Source organism: Clytia hemisphaerica, unplaced genomic scaffold (genome assembly GCF_902728285.1).
Source record: "Clytia hemisphaerica strain Z4C2 unplaced genomic scaffold, Clytia hemisphaerica genome assembly, whole genome shotgun sequence".
NCBI classification, from domain to species: Eukaryota; Metazoa; Cnidaria; class Hydrozoa; order Leptothecata; family Clytiidae; genus Clytia; species Clytia hemisphaerica.
In genome coordinates, this window is record NW_027103674.1 from 1,590,627 (window position 1) to 1,608,451 (window position 17,825).

The following is a 17,825-nucleotide window of genomic DNA, read 5'->3' on the forward strand; positions in this document are numbered from 1 at the left end:
CTGACAGTTGGCAAAATTTTGAGGATTTTGCTAAAAACGCAATTTTTTGATCGTTTTTCTTAAGTTACTTCTTGTTGGAGTGTTTTTTCACCCTTACAATATTGATTTTCTTAATCAGCATGAAAATACCTTTCAAATGAGGGGTCACTTCGCTATGTTTTAAAAATTTTTGAAATTTCGATTTTGCTGGCGGAGCGGCGGTGGCACCCTACCCGTGGCAACCTTGAAAAAAGAGCCACAGGGTTTTTACATGAATTTTTCTTCTTTTTATACCCAAAGGCAACTTTTGACAAATGGGCTTAAAAAATTAGTCCTAACATCCCCCCCTAATAATAAAAATAATAATAATAATTTTAAATCAGATATCAATGCTTACCAGCTTCAAGCGTCTTGAAAGCTAACTTCTGACCAATGCTTGGAAAGTACTCATTTTCCACTGTTACATTCAACACATAATCTGTATACGGTGTTAACTTGTCCAATTGGATAGTTGATCTGCCTAAACCAATCAGAACCTTCTGTTGAATCAGACCTGTTTTGGTGTCTTGGTACACAATCTTAATTGTATCCTTTAGCTTACTTTTGCCAGTGTCTGTTGGAATTACCATGTCGAAGGAGGCTGTTCTTGCATAAACTGTTTTTGTTGTTAACGTCACTTGCTCAGGATTACCTAGAAAAAATTGCGAAATTCTTAAATTCTTTAAATTCATTCATTAGAAGTTTTTACCTAGCGTAGAGAAACCATACTGCATTGGTAGGGGGCAGTGTCTGATAACCATACGCTAAAAAAACGGACATTACCAAAGTCTGTCGAAGCATCAATACCGTTTGCTAGATTGTATTGATGAGATTCCGGGGGATCCTTATTCGATAGCTGTCTACCCAAAGATAGGGGAGGGCGTCACTCTTTCTCCCTGGATTGCTCCACTTACCCTTGCTTCTTCTCTTAATTGCTGAGCAGCAAGCAGAAAGGTATCAAGTATCATTTTGTGAATCTTTAATATGACCGGGACTTGAACCCACAACCTTGCGCGCCGTAGCCGGATACTCTACCAATGCAGTATGGTCGCAGGTCACAGATTTACAGTAAGATTAGGCAAGGGCGAAAAGTCTAAACTAGTTTTAATTTCACTTACCAATTTTTATAACCTCCACAGTGTGATCGCTAAAATGAACTATATTACTAGCTCTACATGTGTATGTACCAAAATATTTATCCTCGTCTGGGTCTTGTATAATATATGTAGGTTCTTCGCTGACTTGGTTGCCTTTAGGATCGCTCCACTTGAAGACAGCCGGCGGCACCGCATCCACAATACACCGCAAATAGATTGGATCAGGATTCTTCATGTAGGTCCCTATTCGTTTCGTTGAGATGGGCAAAATATCTGGTGCGTCTACACGAGCAAAAAGTAAAATACATTCAAAACAAATAGCTGTTGATTTTTTTTTCTGTGTACTGACATTATGGTGGCCAGCTCCAAACCTTTGGTATTTCACGGTCATAGCAAATAAAGTTATAAATTAGCCTGTATGGCTGTAAACTCTGTGTTTATATTTTCCAGTGATTACTATGTATAACAAAACCTTTGCCTGGAAGAGGGTAATTCTGTGTCTAGAAATGGTAGAAAGAGCTGAAGAAATTACTGGTTTAGGGAAAATAGTATGTGTATGTCCACATTCCAATCCGAGTAGATCCTGGTTATTATGCAAGTCTTGTAAGAAGATCTGCCCTCATTGGAGGTCTGCTTTGAAGTTCTTCAATACAGATTCCGCATATAAATATGATTAAAAAATGGGTCTTTGATCTCATAAGCTTGCAGTTCATTGTTTTTTCTTAGGCCTACTCCAGAAAAGGTCTCTGAAATCAAAGATAAAAATACAAAGGGGTTATAGCTATAGAATTATAAAATTTTCTAAAAATCCAGGTGGGGGTTTGAATAATAGAATTTGATTTTTTTTGTTCCACTTACACTGAACTTGGATTTGAATTGTGATTGTTGCATTTCCAGCGAGATTTGATGCAGTGCATGTATAATTTCCAGAATCATTCCGACTGACAGATAATATTTCCAACTCTCCTGTTGCATTGTTATATGGCAAAACTTTGTTTGAAGTTGATCTCCACTGGATAAGGGCTTTGGGTTCAGCACTAGCTTTACATTCTAATGTTAATGGTTCTCCTTCTTTCAATGATTTGAACGTTCCACTTTTATGAATAATGGTTGGAGGAACTGAAGAAAAATATTGGTAGAGAATAGACTACTCTCTAATTGGGCTATACCGGAAAAAAATTGTACCCCCTATGTTGAGATTTTTTTTTAAAGGGTGACCCCTGGATTTCTTGCAAATTTTTCAGGACCCCCTTGGACCCCCATTTCTTTGACCACCCTGCATTTTCGACCTCGTTATACTGACCACCCTGGATTTTCAACCCGATTTTACTGACTGCCCTGGGTTTTATCATTCAAAAAACCAGACCACTCTGGACGTCACACCTCCTCAACATAGGAAGTAAAAACTATTTCTGGAATAGCCCAATTATTTTTTCAAAAATTTTCCACCCAGAACATTCTTTTTGAAAGCTTCCTCTTTATGCTTTATAGAGATTTGTCCAATTTTTTTTGGGACACACTGTACTACTTGTAAGGGTTAACCATGGTCGGTCCCAGACAGGGTATTTTTCAAGCACTTTTCTACCACTGTTATTTGTTGACAAAAACCCAATTTCAAATTGAGATTTCAAACTCAATTTTGTGAAAAAAGAAATGTTAAATAATGCAAAGTAGAGAAATGAGAAAATTTTTGGGCTAAGATGCATGAAAACACCACCTATTTAGGACATTTAGAGGGCAAAAAAATTCTTTGTCATCCAACCATGGTGGTCCACATTTAATATCACTGCTGCATTGAAACTCAATTTTTCAGACCAAAATGGTGGTAAGGAAAAGTGCTTGGAAAGTACTCTGAACTAATAAAGTAATCATTGAAATCTTACCGTAAACTTTTAAAACCACATTGGAAATGATACTCTTTCCATTCAGGAGTTCTACCATACAACAGAATTTCCTATTATTCTGATTCAAGAAAATCTCTTTTAATGTCAACCTTGCTGTTGAAGTATCATTGATGTCAACAATAAAATTATTCTTGTCACTAGGTGATAATTTATCTCGAATACTGTAATCTTTCCCTTTATCCTTGATAGCAAAAAAGAATTTAGTTCCATCAGACTTGTAGAAGCCAAAAGTAATTGTTTTGAGGGCATCTGGGTCATCGAGATTGAAGTCCCAATTAAATACAACATTTGTGTCTGATACACCAACTTCTTTGATATCATTTTTCCCAGCTTTTACAAATGTAACAGTGGCTATAAAGAAACAAAAAAAGAAAAATTATTTTAAAAATAGCAAGACTGAACGGCATTCTCTAAAATCTATCTCAATATAATCTGCAGCAGAAACAAAAAGACTATACTTTTGGTAAAACTCGGAAAAGTTGGATAGTGGTTTTGTGCTTGTTGAAAAGATAATCAGGAGTGAAAATTATCAATCTTTTTGATAAACGGACGTTTGTTGGCTTCTTGAGACCAAACAAACTCTTCAAAATACTTTTATTAGATAGATGATAGTCTAGCTTAGATTTTGAGGTTTAACTTTTATAATTTTGTTGAGAAGTTTTAGAATTGTAGCTTTTCAAAGTCAAAACTGGTCAAAATTCACTTTTAAAAATGTGCAAAAATACGTCAAAAAAGAGGGGATTAAATTTCATCAATTAACCAATAAAAGAGACAATTTAATGAGTTTTACAACCTAATTAATCATTTAAAGCTTTAAGTAATTATTTGCTCTAAACAGAATATACAGGTACGAGCCAGGAAGTATCTTATCCATTTGGTGGACTAACTTTCTTGGGGTTTTTCTTGTTCCTTATGGTAATAAGAATATTTTAAGCTTCTGGGCCACCTGGATTTCTCACCTGGGTATCCATAATGGCGGATTTTTGGTCACGTGACCTCCGTAGGCAAAACTGAAAATTCTTCCAACCCAAATATAGGCATATCATATATCAATCGATCGGAAATTTGATACTGATTAATTTTGAGATACAAAGTTGGGTCTGAAAACTTTCCTATCTCGAGATATAAATCACTTTCGTTTTCTCAGGTTTGGCTGCAGTTTTAGGCGGGCTTTCATGGAGTGAGTCAATTCTTTTAGTCATATCTCAAGAAATATGCTTTTAAACATATCAAAACTTTACGTGCTCCTAGAAAAGGCATTAAAAATTGTTTGTGCAAATTTTCAAACATTTTGCAGTAAAAATGTGTATTTTACAGACCAGAGTACAATTTCCTTACCGTCGAAAAAAGACCTTTTTCTCTCAAAATTGGCCTTTTTGTCTGAAATGAATTAGTGAAATGATGCTTAATAAGGTTTAGAGCCACTCGATTCTTCATATTATACTCAGAGAGGTACCTCGGGAATATATAAGGGCTAAATGTGTCTGGTCAGCACTTTATAAGCATTTTATTTTTGGTAACATTTGATCCAAAAAACGGTGAAACTTCCAAGCTATTACTCAAAGATTTGACAAAGTCTCTCATTGTATCTCATTAAACAAAGTTGAACCTTATTCCTCTAGTTTGACACATGCAAAGAATCAAGAATACATGTAAATCGCTGTGTGTATTTTACAGACCAGAATTAAGTGCTTCTAGGTGGTTATATTGCCCTAAAATGTTTAGACTTACCACGGAAAAACCCGAGCTGGAGAATCTTACTGAGTAAAATCCGTCAAGATCCTCTAATTCCTATATCTTTATTATTCATGCATGTAACGAGAAATCTGTGTAGCCTGTCTTTGAGACTTTGAGAAGTGCTTAGAACTTCCAGAACTGCGTAGCTACATAAGCATAAAATTTTGATGAAATTAGTCTGGCTTTGAGACCACTAAGCCTGGATAGCTTTGTATGCGCCAGACGTCAGACATTGAATTATTTTCCTAAAAAAGAACAAAGCCCCAAAGTTTTTATTTCTTGCAAGCTTCTCTAGACACTAGCACAGATTTGTCGCACAGTCGCTGAACGGCATGTAGAATTTCTGTCCACCCTACGACCATCACATGGTATGGGTTGGTCCTAGCAAAGTAGCATTTACTTTTCATTAAGTGAAACACAGCACCGAGTTGGAGTTAGTCCTGATCTCCTAGACGACGGTCAATACTTGGTACACTAATGCGCCTTCACATGGGATAAATCATAACTGGACGTCTATCTTCCATTGTGTCTTTGAAGTGAGCTTCGTTGCCGCCTGTATTTTAAAATTGGTATAAAAAATCCGTTGATATTCCGTCACAATACTATTTCTTTGAATTACTTAGGTAAAATGATTGATAGATAGCTTGAAAGTTTGAAAATCTATATATTAATATGCTAAAACGTGTTTTATAAAAAGTTTTGGAAAATCTAACAAAGCTCTACAAAGCCTCCTCTTCATGGCGTTGAACGTTTTTCTCTTTTCTTTTATAAAATCAAAATCTTATCATCAATCAGCAGCTATCTTTATTCTTCCGTTGGGTTTTTTTAGATGTATAGTGATTTGCTGGATTGGGACACGTAGCGTGCGACGCTGCGCATACGGCTAGTTACTCTTAAGTCACAAAATAATTATTTTCAAATTTTTTTATACGCTGAAATGGAGAATTTCAACTGTGTGTATACTTTTGAATCACTTTTGTCATTCCAATTAGTTTTTTTATTGACTTGAAAAAAAAAGTTGCGAGCCTGTGTCATAAGAATATCATAATTTGAATCCTATACTCTCAATCCTATATACTTTAAGAGCAGAAAGTTTCGCGGGCAGAAAGTTTCGCGAGACCGAAAAGTAGCGAAATTTCGCGGATTTAAGTTTCGCGATTTTTACTTTTTGAAGAAAATTTACGGAAGAAACTTTCGCGAATTTTTTGTGAATGTTCAATTTTATTAGCAATAACTTTCGCGAATGTAGGGAAAGTGAATACAATATTATTTCAAATCTCATTTCGTGATGACGTTATCGCTATCCACCACCCCATTCGAGAAAAAGAAAAGGAAGAAAAGTCGAATGAAGAAGCTGGAAATGGAAGCAGAGATATTCGTGAAATGTCCTCAGGTGGTAAAAAGAAGACAAAAGAGCAAGGGAATTGTATCACTATCGAGTAAATCATTATAGAAAATACAAAAAATAAGCTATCAAAGCATTTATAAAAATCCTGTCTTTTATTTACTGTCTTGAGAATCTACATCCCCTTATAGCTAGGACGAAATTATTCTTACCCTCTCCCGGCCTTTCCCCGAGTCCTCGTTTTATTTAGATTTTTTGGCTGTTAAAACTTGGAAAAAACTTTCGCGGTTTTTAGGAAAGTTTCATTTTTCGCAAAATTAACTTATCACGCGAATTTCTTGTTTAATTCCTTACCTGGCAGAAACTGGCAAAAACGCGAAAAACGTGAAAGTTTCTACCCGCAAAAGTTTCTGCCCTTAAAGTAATTGATATTATTTCATCGGAGTTTTGAAAAATGACGATGATTACGCATCTGTTATCTTTGTTATGATATAGATAAAAGACTGGAGAAGAGTCGAACAACAGAGACTTTTGTCGAAGTTTTGACGTTGTTAGCAAGGTATTCCCAAGGTAGATCATCGAAACCTATTGTTTCATTTTATGTTTTAACGAGGCGGCAACGAAGCTAGCAGTGCTTACGAAGGAGAAGGATGTCTAGTCGTTTGTTCATGTTCCGACAAAGCCACAGAGACCAGATGATTCTAAAACTTTAAAACCTCACGAGGGGAAAGGAAAATGGGAACACCATCAGCAAGAAACAAATAAGAATTTTAAAATCAAGATTTCTTAACATTATACTTAGATTTTTGTAAGAAAACGGGGATATTTTGGACATGTAGCTTAAAGCATTATTTTATATGGCAATAACTTCTTTAAAGCGCTTTTAGTTAAAATTCCTACAGTCTGGCTTCTTCAACTAGCTGAAGGCGTTGTGTTGCATTCATGTAGTTAAAGCGGATATACAATGATGCATTGGACCATTATACACCTCTTATAATTGTAACAGTAACCAGAATAGCCCCAAGCAGGTTCACAAATATGGCTTCATCACTAGGCTTCCTACAATGGCCTAGGATTATCGCCTCTCGAAGCCATATTATGCCGACGTTTTTTGGCCCTACAGACAACACAGATTCTAAGCCCTCTAAATCTCGTTTCATGCATGAAAAATAAAGATAAAGGAATTGGCAAATTTTGACGGATTAACTCAGTAAATTCTCAAGTTCGGGTATTTCTGTAGTAATCCAAAGCGTTTTAGAACAAGACAAGCTCCTAGAAGCACTTAAATCTGGTCTGTAAAATACACACTGTAACGATTTACATTATTCATAATTTTTTGCATTAGTCAATCTAAAGAACAGAAGGTTCTCGTTTAATGTTGAGATGCAATGAGAGAATTTTTCATTAATTATTTGGAAATTTCACCGTTTTCGGGATCATGTCTTACCGTAAATCATACTTATAAATTGCTGACCGGACATATTTAGCCCTTACTCGTTGCTAAGTACCCCCTCTGAGTGAGATTACGAAGAAGTGATTGGTTCTAAACCCTATTGGGAAACATTTCGCTCATTCATTTCAGACAAAAAGGCCAATTTGGAGAGAAAAATATCTTTTTTCGACGGTAAGGAAATTGTACTCTGGTCTGTAAAATACACATTTTTACTGCAAAATGTTTGAAAATTTGCACAAACAATTTTTAATGCCTTTTCTAGGAGCACATAAAGTTTTGATATGTTTAAAAGCATTTTTCTTGAGATATGACTAAAAGAATTGCCTCACTCCATGAAAGCCCGCCTACAACTGCAGCCAAACCTGAGAAAACGAAAGTGATTTATATCTCGAGATAGGAAAGTTTTCAGACCCAACTTTGTATCTCAAAATTAATCAGTATCAAATTTCCGATCGATTGATATATGATATGCCTATATTTGGGTTGGAAGAATTTTCAGTTTTGCCTACGGGGGTCACATGACCAAAAATCCGCCATTATGGATACCCAGGTGAGAAATCCAGGTGGCCCAGAAGCTTAAAATATTCTTATTACCATAAGGAACAAGAAAAACCCCAAGAAAGTTAGTCCACCAAATGGATAAGATACTTCCTGGCTCGTACCTGTATAGAATAGTTTCTTGACAAATTTGGCAGTACTTAAAGAATTCCCAAAAATTCCAAAAAATTTCAAGATAAAAACAAAGAAAAGAGCCTATTTGATCCCCCTTTTTTGGTGTATTTTTCCACTTTTCGAAAAGTGAATTTTGACTTTGAAAAGCTATAACTGTAAAACTGTAAAAAGACTCGACCAAATTTAAAAAGTTATAACTCTAATAAAAGTATTTTCAGGGTTGTTGAAGAATTTTTTCGTCTCAAGAAGCCAACAAACGTCCAAAGTTTTTTCTGGACAACTCGGTATATTGAGAAAGACTTTGATCTGTTCATATCATATGTATGAAGGAAAACTAACATTTAATAAAATCAATAGTTATCTTTAAAATCAAAATAGGGAGCCGATGAGATATAGCCATAGAAATGGGTTTGCTCAAATGCTGGATTGAAAGTAACATTTGAAATGTGCTTGGAAAACGTGAATAAGAAAACAAAAAAGGGTATTCTATTTTCATCAACTTCTCTTGGGAAGGTTAGAAAATGGCCTCTAAAAGAGCCTTTCAGTTATTTATCACACTGTGGGGAGCACTGCAGTATAGCTCCTAAATTGTTCATAATCTCCTCTGCTTGTGAGAGAACCTGAGATTTTTTTATTTACTTAGTCTCAGTTATTGGAAGCCAAAGAACAGTAGAGACAGCTTCTGAATCTTGAAAGAAAGCTGTTAACTTACATTTTAGAGCAATTTCAGTAATAAGGATGCTTAACAAATTGAGTTAAACATTTGGGAGGGACTCAAAAATTATGCAGTTCAGATGTTTGAATTTATTAACATGTCATTAAGTCATTAAGGAAAATGAGATTTATAAATAGATGAAATTGATGGTTTTTAAAGGACAGCCTTTAGGAAGAGAAAAGAAACTGATACACTTTGTATATTTCATGAAATCGAATTGATTGTAAAAACATTCATAGCTCTATCTTTTAAAAATAGATCAAAAATATGCAAAAGAGAATGCACTAAGAAAAAATGTTTTAAATTTATTTTGTCAATGGTTTTTACTGAGTAATCCAAATTAGAAACATAACATTTAAATTGGATAAAAATGATGCTTTCGGCTTTAAAACAATGATGAGAAAACCTCAATACTTAAAATACCACAATCATGATAATAATAATGTGTATCATTCATTAGACCTGTGAGACATGTTCCCCGGGGGGGGTACTAGGGCAAGATGGGTTACGGGGATGCTCCGCTGGTCAGGGTACCTTTTTTAACCTCCACGAGTCCCAGGTAGGGTCGCAAAAACACCAAAATAGAAAAATCAGTCCCTCGTAGGGTGCCTATTTCTGGAAAATTTGGGGAAAAAGTAGAAAATTTGAGAAAATTTAGGAATTTCAGTCCCATTCAGGGTCACTTTTTTCGCAAATTTCGAGTCCCACGTAGGGTCCATTTTTCGAACCTCAGCGGAGCACCCCCGTCGGTCGACAAGGGTAGTACCCCCCCCGGGACATGTTCACAAGATAAGATATTATAAGAAATTTTAGAATAACTCTCTAACATCAAATTAGTTCCTGGCTGTTTTAAAAAGCCTTCTTCTAAGACCAAAAACTTGTTCATCTATATATACATACTATCTTATTGTGGAAAATTAGAATCTGACTTTGCATAGTAGATATTGTACTTAGAGATGGCCAGGCTATAGGATTCTTAAACATTCTTATAGTAGAAACACACATAATATAGACATAGTATACTCCATTGATCATTACGTAGTACTGTGTATTAGAGAAATCAGGAAAATTAATACAATACAATACGTCATTCCAGTTGATGTAAAATACCTTTTCAATGGTACGATTAATAAAGCAAAAACTCAGGATAAATCAGAAACCATTATCACTGGGGAAGTGATTATATTTTATTTTAACTAAAAAAACTTGTACTTCAGGGATCTAGAAAAAATGTATTTTCCTAAACTATAATATATTATATTATGTGTAGGTAATGTAGAGATGGAATTGGTTAAGATGTTATCTAATGTGCATCATTAGAGAAAAGAGAGCATAATATCATAACATAATTAGAGAAAAATGTCTAGACTATAAGCAAGTCTCTTTCACAACAATTTTAATAAAATTCAATTTAAAAAACCAGGTATTGGTTTTAAAGCCTATGCTATGATTCTGATAAGGTTTTGACCTTAAATATTTCTAAGTTACTTTTAAAATGGTTGCTGGGAAAGTAGGAATTGTCTTAGAAAATCTCAAAATATTGATTTGACAACTAAAACACTACAATTTCACAGAAAGGAAGAATATTAATTTCATTAAAGCTTATTGATCTTAATGCTCTTTTTCTTTTGAAAACTATTTATAAACTTTTGAGAATTATTTCCCTTGTCTATTGAAATCACCTAAAGGAATTTTGGAAAAGGGAAGAGAAGGAATTTTCTTCAATTTTATTTTTGAAAAGGAATTACAAGGAAAAGCAACTTAACAGAGAAAGGGATAACCCTACCAAAAGAACAAAATATGTGTTTTAAAATCGGATTCATCAATTATTTAAAAAGTTTAAAAATAAAAGGAAATGAATATCTTCCTTAATAAAGTTGGAGATGAAGGAAGTCTTAGTAAAGTGCAAAATATTTTTCTCTAAAAGTTAAACTGGACTGGGACATTTTCTCCGTGAACAACAAACAAGTTATTAGAAAAGAGATTTCCTTTCCTAATAAAATTTTGTATTAATTTATGAAGACATCATCATAAAGCTTGATAAATCCAAAAACCTAATCATTAAAAATAAAACATTGCCAGGTTTTATGAGACTTAGGATTAAAGAACTATCACCTACTAGAAATAAGAATCGAATGGTCATTAAAAAGATCAAAACAATCTTTTTATAAAAATTTTTATAAGTTGTTGTGTATTGGAAGCGAAGAGAAAACCTTTCTAATCATAAAATTGTACAACATATGATCTCCCACTTACCAGACCCCTTTTTAAAAACGCAGTCTTGTATTTTTACGGTACAATATGAAATACAGCATTTACGTACGCGTTAACCAATCAGATTGCTCATATTTTTCATGTTGATGATATTATTCAATACCATCTTTATCATTTTGATTCTTAAAAAATGAGATCCCTTATCATTTTCACACCCCCAAATTAAGATGATTCTATCATGGATACAAAAGAAGGTAGAAACTTAGCGCCCGCAAGATCGCTGTCTCATTTTTAATTGCCTATATATGACAGGAGTTAATCAGTTTTTTCTTGGGTGCTCAAGGGGAAATAAAAGTGATCAACACTCTTTGGAGGAAGAATGCCAAAAAAATCCATTGACAAAAAGCTGCGAAAAGATGTATTTTGAGGTTGGGAATAGATCCCATAAATATGAGAAAAAAAATTTATGAAATGTACTTTTTTCAGAAAGCCGCAAAACTCATTCTATCTTCCTTCAAGGTAAAAAGGTTAGTGAGGAAAAAATTGCTAAAAAGCTGATAAAATCATATCAAGAATATCAAAGGCCTGCCTTCACCGATGTAAACCATAATGCAAGTTTACTTTTCCAGAGTGAAAATTTGACTTTTTTCAAAAATTGACAATTTTGAACCACAAGAGCTACCGTCAACTGCTCTAACTTGGGACAAGTGTACGCAACATGGGACTTATTGATATCTGGCCTGTATTTTCACTTACTGTTAATTATCTCTTTGACAACAAATTTGTTTTGATAACTCCACCAAGTTTATCAATCATGCTTTCTGTCATAACATGTCACGATAACTTTCACTGATAGCATGCCCTTTTTAACTTTTTTTTTCATTCAAAATGACCGGAAGCCAAATGGAGAATTAGAGAGCGCCCGTCGCCAAACCGCCTACCGCCCAATGGGATTAACAAATAGCAAGTGTGTAACTAACTTGCCACGCGATTGACGTCAAACGCTTCATCGTTTTGCCACTAATTTGGTCTTCTTCGTTCCGGACACTTGTGCGTGTTCCACTACGGATTTTTTTCATATATTTCGATTTAAAAGCCTACTCAAATCAAATGACTTTGGAGGTTCGGTGAAATGGTGGTGGAATGGCCGTCCTATGTTGCGTAAGATAGTCCCAAGTTGGAGCAGTTGATGGTAGAAGTTAGAGCTATGAGCTTTTTTTTTTATTTTAAATTTTTAAACAAGCATTTGGAGTAATTTTTGCATGAAAAGTCAATTTTCTTTAAGAGAAAAATAGTCTAAATCCTCTATATAATTTGCCTGATAAAAACCACCAACCATTTTCTTTCAAAAAAGAAGTAAGTTCATAATACCAATTTGCATGTTTAAACAAAAACATGGCTTGATAGTCGTTTTGGAAAATGCGACGGCTTATTGATATATCCGGGAAAATGTACATATCTACCCTTTGGATTAATTTATAGAAATAGAATTGAATAACGAATTCTCCACATACATTACGTATATATAACGTGATAAATTATCTTGTCTCTAGGTAACTGTTGTGGAGTAATTAGTTATTCAATAGGTTGTTGCGTTCTCTAAAACAACTTACCGTAATTTGGTCTAATTTCATTTCAATCAATATACCCAACAACTGTAATTTGTCACCCTTCTTTAGAAATAGGATATTAAGTGTACAAATTTTCTCAAACAGAAACTTTTGAGAGAGAAAGTTAAGTGACGTTTAATTTCATGAATTGGAAGAAAAAATTTATTCCCAAAAATAAACTTTTGCAAATCAAGACACGAAAAATGGCTTAAAAAGGGACAAAATACTTCTTGAATTGAATTGAAACTTTTGTCTGACTTATGTTTTTATGAGGCTTTAAACAGGTTTTACAAGAAAAAGTGTATTCTGCCATTTCCAGACTAGTCTTCGTACAAACTTGATTCACTTGGCAAAAAAATTATTTTACATCAATGGCATGGCAATGTGTAGCAGCTATCTATCAAGACAGCTATCAAGACAGAGCTATCAAGGTATAATAAACAAAACAAAACCTTACCTGTTTCACTCGAGGATGAAATGCAACATAAACAAACATAAGCTGTTAAGAAAATAAGATTCTTAATCCCTCTGCTGTTATCCAGTAGTCGATGACATGTATCAATCATTGTGGTTTAAACCCTTGTAAAAATAGAATGTTGTGAGAAATCAGAGAAACTCTGACAGACCAGACCGACCAGACAGAGATTTAACCAGTGCAGTGTAAAAAAGTCTAAACCAGCTAATAAGTTGTAAAAGGCAAGGACTAACTTGAATTTTCAAAACTCACAAAAACATTACATTAAAATACCCATATATTTTTGCCACAAAAATATTTTAAGAATTGATTCATGCTCTCAAAAAAAATAATGCTAAAGACACTTTGATTTTTACAAGCTTTTGACCTCTTGCAGTGTTTTTGTGTTTTGAACTTTCTGTTTCATGTTGGCGATCAGCATAAAGGAAAAGCAATCTATGAATACTTTAATAATCGAATTTTGTTGTTCTGTGCCTACTTGGTAAGCAGTTGTTTTTAAATGAAAAGGACAAGCGGTCCGCTTTTCCCGCGCGGGGAAGTTTTTCATTAATTGCCCCCGCAACGAGCGTAGCGAGTGAGGAGGCCTTCATAGCTTCACGCAAGGATATTGGACAGGAATCTCGAATCTTTGCGCGCGCGCGCGTTTGTTAGTATTTCTGTTCCGGCCAATTAAGTGTTCCGCAAAAATATGGCGGTAAATTATACAGCGGTAAATGTTATACACATTTTCATATTACGTTATATGCTATTACCATTATTATATATTGCATTTCATTAGTTTTGATTTAGGATTGAAAAGCTGAAGCGAGTGTTATAAATGCAAATTATAGAAAAAGTATAAACATCACCATAACAAGGATTACAATATTACTTTTGCAAATCAAAACAAACAAAATGGCAGACTGGTTCTGATGATGAGCTGATTCGATTCATTGAATGGAAAAAGTGTTTTGTATGTCTAATTTGTTTCTTGTCTTTAAAACTGAATAAATACTGTAATTTAGTCAGAAGTTCATTTCAGCAATGATTTCAATTCTTTTTCGGGAATCTTTAAAGAAATTTGCTCAAGTTTTCAAATGTACATTTTGTTGATATTTTTGTTCAAACTGTAATTTATATTGTCTGTTATTTATTAATAACTACCTTTATTGTTTATAGAGCTTTCTTAAGCTTTAAAGACCATTATGGTCGTAACTCGGGAATATCTTTCTTAACTTAACTCGGTAAAACAAGATACCGGCAAAGTACAAAAAAGTAGAATGTAGCATATGAATCCAAAATTGAATGTGAATCGATCTAAACAAACTTTTTTTTTTTTGGTCTTCAAAATAGATTTACCTTACAACTTAGAGTGTTTTCACTGTTTTTCAGTGTGGTAAATCTATTTGGAAAACCTGAAAAAAGTTTGTATAGGCGCATACATTCAACTTTTTCAGTTGTGATAGCCTACGTAATAACTTGCGCTCCAGTAGTTTGGGTGAAATAGCTCCAATTCTGGGCTTTCCAAGTTAGGAGGGACCTTCCCGAAGGACATTAACAGTGGTTAGACTAGGCACACAGACAGTCAATACAGAAACGGTAAAAAACAAGATACCGGCAAAGTACAAAAAAGTAGAATGTAGCATATGAATCCAAAATTGAATGTGAATCGATCTAAACAAACTTTTTTTTTGGTCTTGAAAATAGATTTACCTCACTTAGAGTGTTTCACTGTTTGTTCAGTGTGGTAAATCTATTTGGAAAACCTGAAAAAAGTTTGTATAGGCGCATACATTCAACTTTTTCAGTTGTGATAGCCTACGTAATAACTTGCGCTCCAGTAGTTTGGTGAAATAGCTCCAATTCTGGCTTTCCAAGTTAGGAGGGACCTTCCCGAAGACATTTAACGGTGGTTAGACTAGGCACACAGCAGTCATACAAGAAACGGTAAAACAAGATACCGGCAAAGTACAAAAAATAGAATGTAGCAATGAATCCAAAATTGAATGTGAATCGATGTAAACAAACTTTTTTTTGGTCTTCAAAATAGATTTACCTCACTTAGAGTGTTTTCACTGTTTGTTCAGTGTGGTAAATCTATTTGGAAAACCTGAAAAAAGTTTGTATAGGCGCATACATTCAACTTTTTCAGTTGTGATAGCCTACGTAATAACTTGCGCTCCAGTAGTTTGGTGAAATAGCTCCAATTCTGGCTTTCCAAGTTAGGAGGGACCTTCCCGAAGGCATTTAACGGTGGTTAGACTAGGCACACAGACAGTCATACAGAAACACCATAAAGTGAAAGTATATAGCTATAAACTCAAAAAGTCTAGCTTCCTGAAGGCACATCTCTTCATTGTCTGCGCTGCGATCATCTTAATGGATTCAATCAGCTTTTAGTTTGGAGAAAAGATTGCATCATGAAAAAGTACTATGCACTTTAAAAAAAATTAGGCGCATTTCAACTTTTCTCGACTGTACGTCTGAATGGACCACAATGGCATATCTTTATTTTTCTTTTGACCAACAACATAAAAGATTTTGCTTGAGAAGTACAATCAAAGCGTAGGCGAGTGGAGTCCGGGCCTTAGCTAGGATTGGTTTCTATTTCGCCCTATTTAACCCTTTAAGTGCCGATGTCGTATATATACGACATGGGCTATATAGGAGGGCGAAGCCCTCCTGTAATGCCCAGTTTGAGTTAGAAATCGTTATTTTTGGTCGAACTCGTAGGAATTAGATTGTCCTTTATGGTCAAGCAAAAAAAAATTCAAAAGTGAGTCTTTCCAGCGAAATTTTAAGCAAAAAAGTCAAAAAAATGCAAAAAATTGACAAAAATTCACTTTTTTGAGATTCTGACCGTTTTTTGACTATTTTTGGTCAAGGAGTGATCCAAGAACCTCCAAATTTGGCCCTGTTTTACTTTATTCTGTCTTCTAGTGAATTGATTTGAAATTTTACCACTGGGCACCTTTTCATCAGTTCAGTCAGGTCCGCGCAGCGGGCCTGACTGCTTTAATTCCCTAACCTACCCCCCCCCCCTTGGCCGCCGCCCACCACGCCCTTCCTAAATCGGGCGGCGCCGAAGGCGCCCAAAAGAAAGAAGAGACTCTAAGCTATCCAACGAGCTATATACGAGCTTCTAATTCCTTCTAGATCAGGAGATATAAGCCCTTAAAGTTTGAACTAGCGATTTTTTAAAAAAAACTTAGAAAAAAGGACCCTGGCACTCAAAGGGTTAAGATGGCGCAGAACTTTTTGATAAATTTTATCCGCAGTATCCTCTTGACTATGTTTATTAGGCAAAGTAGCAATAGAGAATCAATCAANTCCTTGAAAACTTAATGTTTTCGAACGTACGATTGCGGAAATATCGATTTTTCCTTACAGTTTTAAGAAAAGATTCTTTTTCTTTAAGTTCTTGAAAAAAGATAATCTTTAAATATTTATTGCTTCGAAAAGGTGGATAATTTCTTTTGTCGTTTTTCATTAAAAAGGAAATATTTCATGTTTCCAGATTGACTATCTTTTCTTCGTTTGTATTTCAAGAAAATATAAAGTTTTCGTCTTGAAATTTAAACGAAAATATTTTTCATGAAAATATCAAATTTTCATGCCGATCGAATTTATCGAAAATACAATCATCAAATACAATAAAAAAAGGTAATAATTTCGTTTTTAAAGAACATTATAATCTCTACGTCCGGATAAAAGTAAGGAGCAGATTTTCTTGCAGCTGATTTGGCAAAAGTAAAATAAATATTTCAATTTTATGGGAGCAAGATGAGAATGTGTTCTTTAGGATTGATCTCTTGATTGACAAGATTATTTTTTAATTAAAAAATATTATATTGTCCAATGACCCCTGTGCCTGTTAGCGTGATGACAGGTAAAAGAAAAGGTGTCCTCTGTTGACCAAACTATGTGCCGCTTTTCTTTTTCGCACCTTAGAATTAGAAGTTTTAAGGCGAAAGGAGAAAGAAATGTCCTATATCTTTTACTTTGATTCGTCTCCGCTTAGAAATTGCACTGTATAAACTTTCATCCCCATAGTGGGAGAAGCTCCACCGGGGCTGTAACACTGTGACAGGGGTGTAATTAGCTCTCTTTGTACTCTATGATATACAGAGTTTTCAAATTCTAGATTTTTCTTTTAAATCTTTAATTTTGACAATAAAGTCAGATCAACAACTGTTGAAAGTGCAAACCACACCTCGCGCAACCACACTTTGCGCAACCTCAGCATTATTTGCATCATTTGTAGGCCAATTTTGTAAAATTTGTATCACTACTTTTAAAGAAACTCAATAAATCCCTGTCTCACAGCCCCTGTGGAACTTTTTCCCACATGGAACCACAATTTAGCAAATGGAGAATTTAGCAAAAATTTCATCCTCTGATGAAAAATACCCTATCAATTCAGCCCCACTGGGAAATTGACTTTGAATTCATCCCCACATAAAAATTATATTTAAGAAATTGCGTTCAAAACCATTCCATTATATTTTTGAACTCAAAAAGTATATAAATTCTATCCCCATTGGGATTTTGAAAGAATTGTTTATCCAACTGCGGCGGGTCTTGACACAGGGGTGTCTCAATGGAG

At 34.6% G+C, this 17,825-nt stretch overlaps 1 protein-coding gene across 1 annotated transcript in view; it reads right to left on the bottom strand.

Moving 5' to 3' along the window:
• The window catches only part of LOC136803470 (receptor-type tyrosine-protein phosphatase S-like), a 43,638-nt gene extending 30,274 nt beyond the window's left edge, over nucleotides 1-13,364 (bottom strand). Inside the window, exons 1-5 of the mRNA XM_067060211.1 lie at nucleotides 13,223-13,364; nucleotides 2,999-3,370; nucleotides 1,974-2,234; nucleotides 1,137-1,397; nucleotides 377-670 (exon numbers count right to left, since the gene is read on the bottom strand). Of these exons, the coding sequence (XP_066916312.1) occupies nucleotides 377-670; nucleotides 1,137-1,397; nucleotides 1,974-2,234; nucleotides 2,999-3,370; nucleotides 13,223-13,331 (1,297 nt within the window). The 5' untranslated portion in view covers nucleotides 13,332-13,364. The remainder of the gene's footprint in view (nucleotides 1-376; nucleotides 671-1,136; nucleotides 1,398-1,973; nucleotides 2,235-2,998; nucleotides 3,371-13,222) is intronic.
• Nucleotides 13,365-17,825: the final 4,461 nt, after the last annotated feature.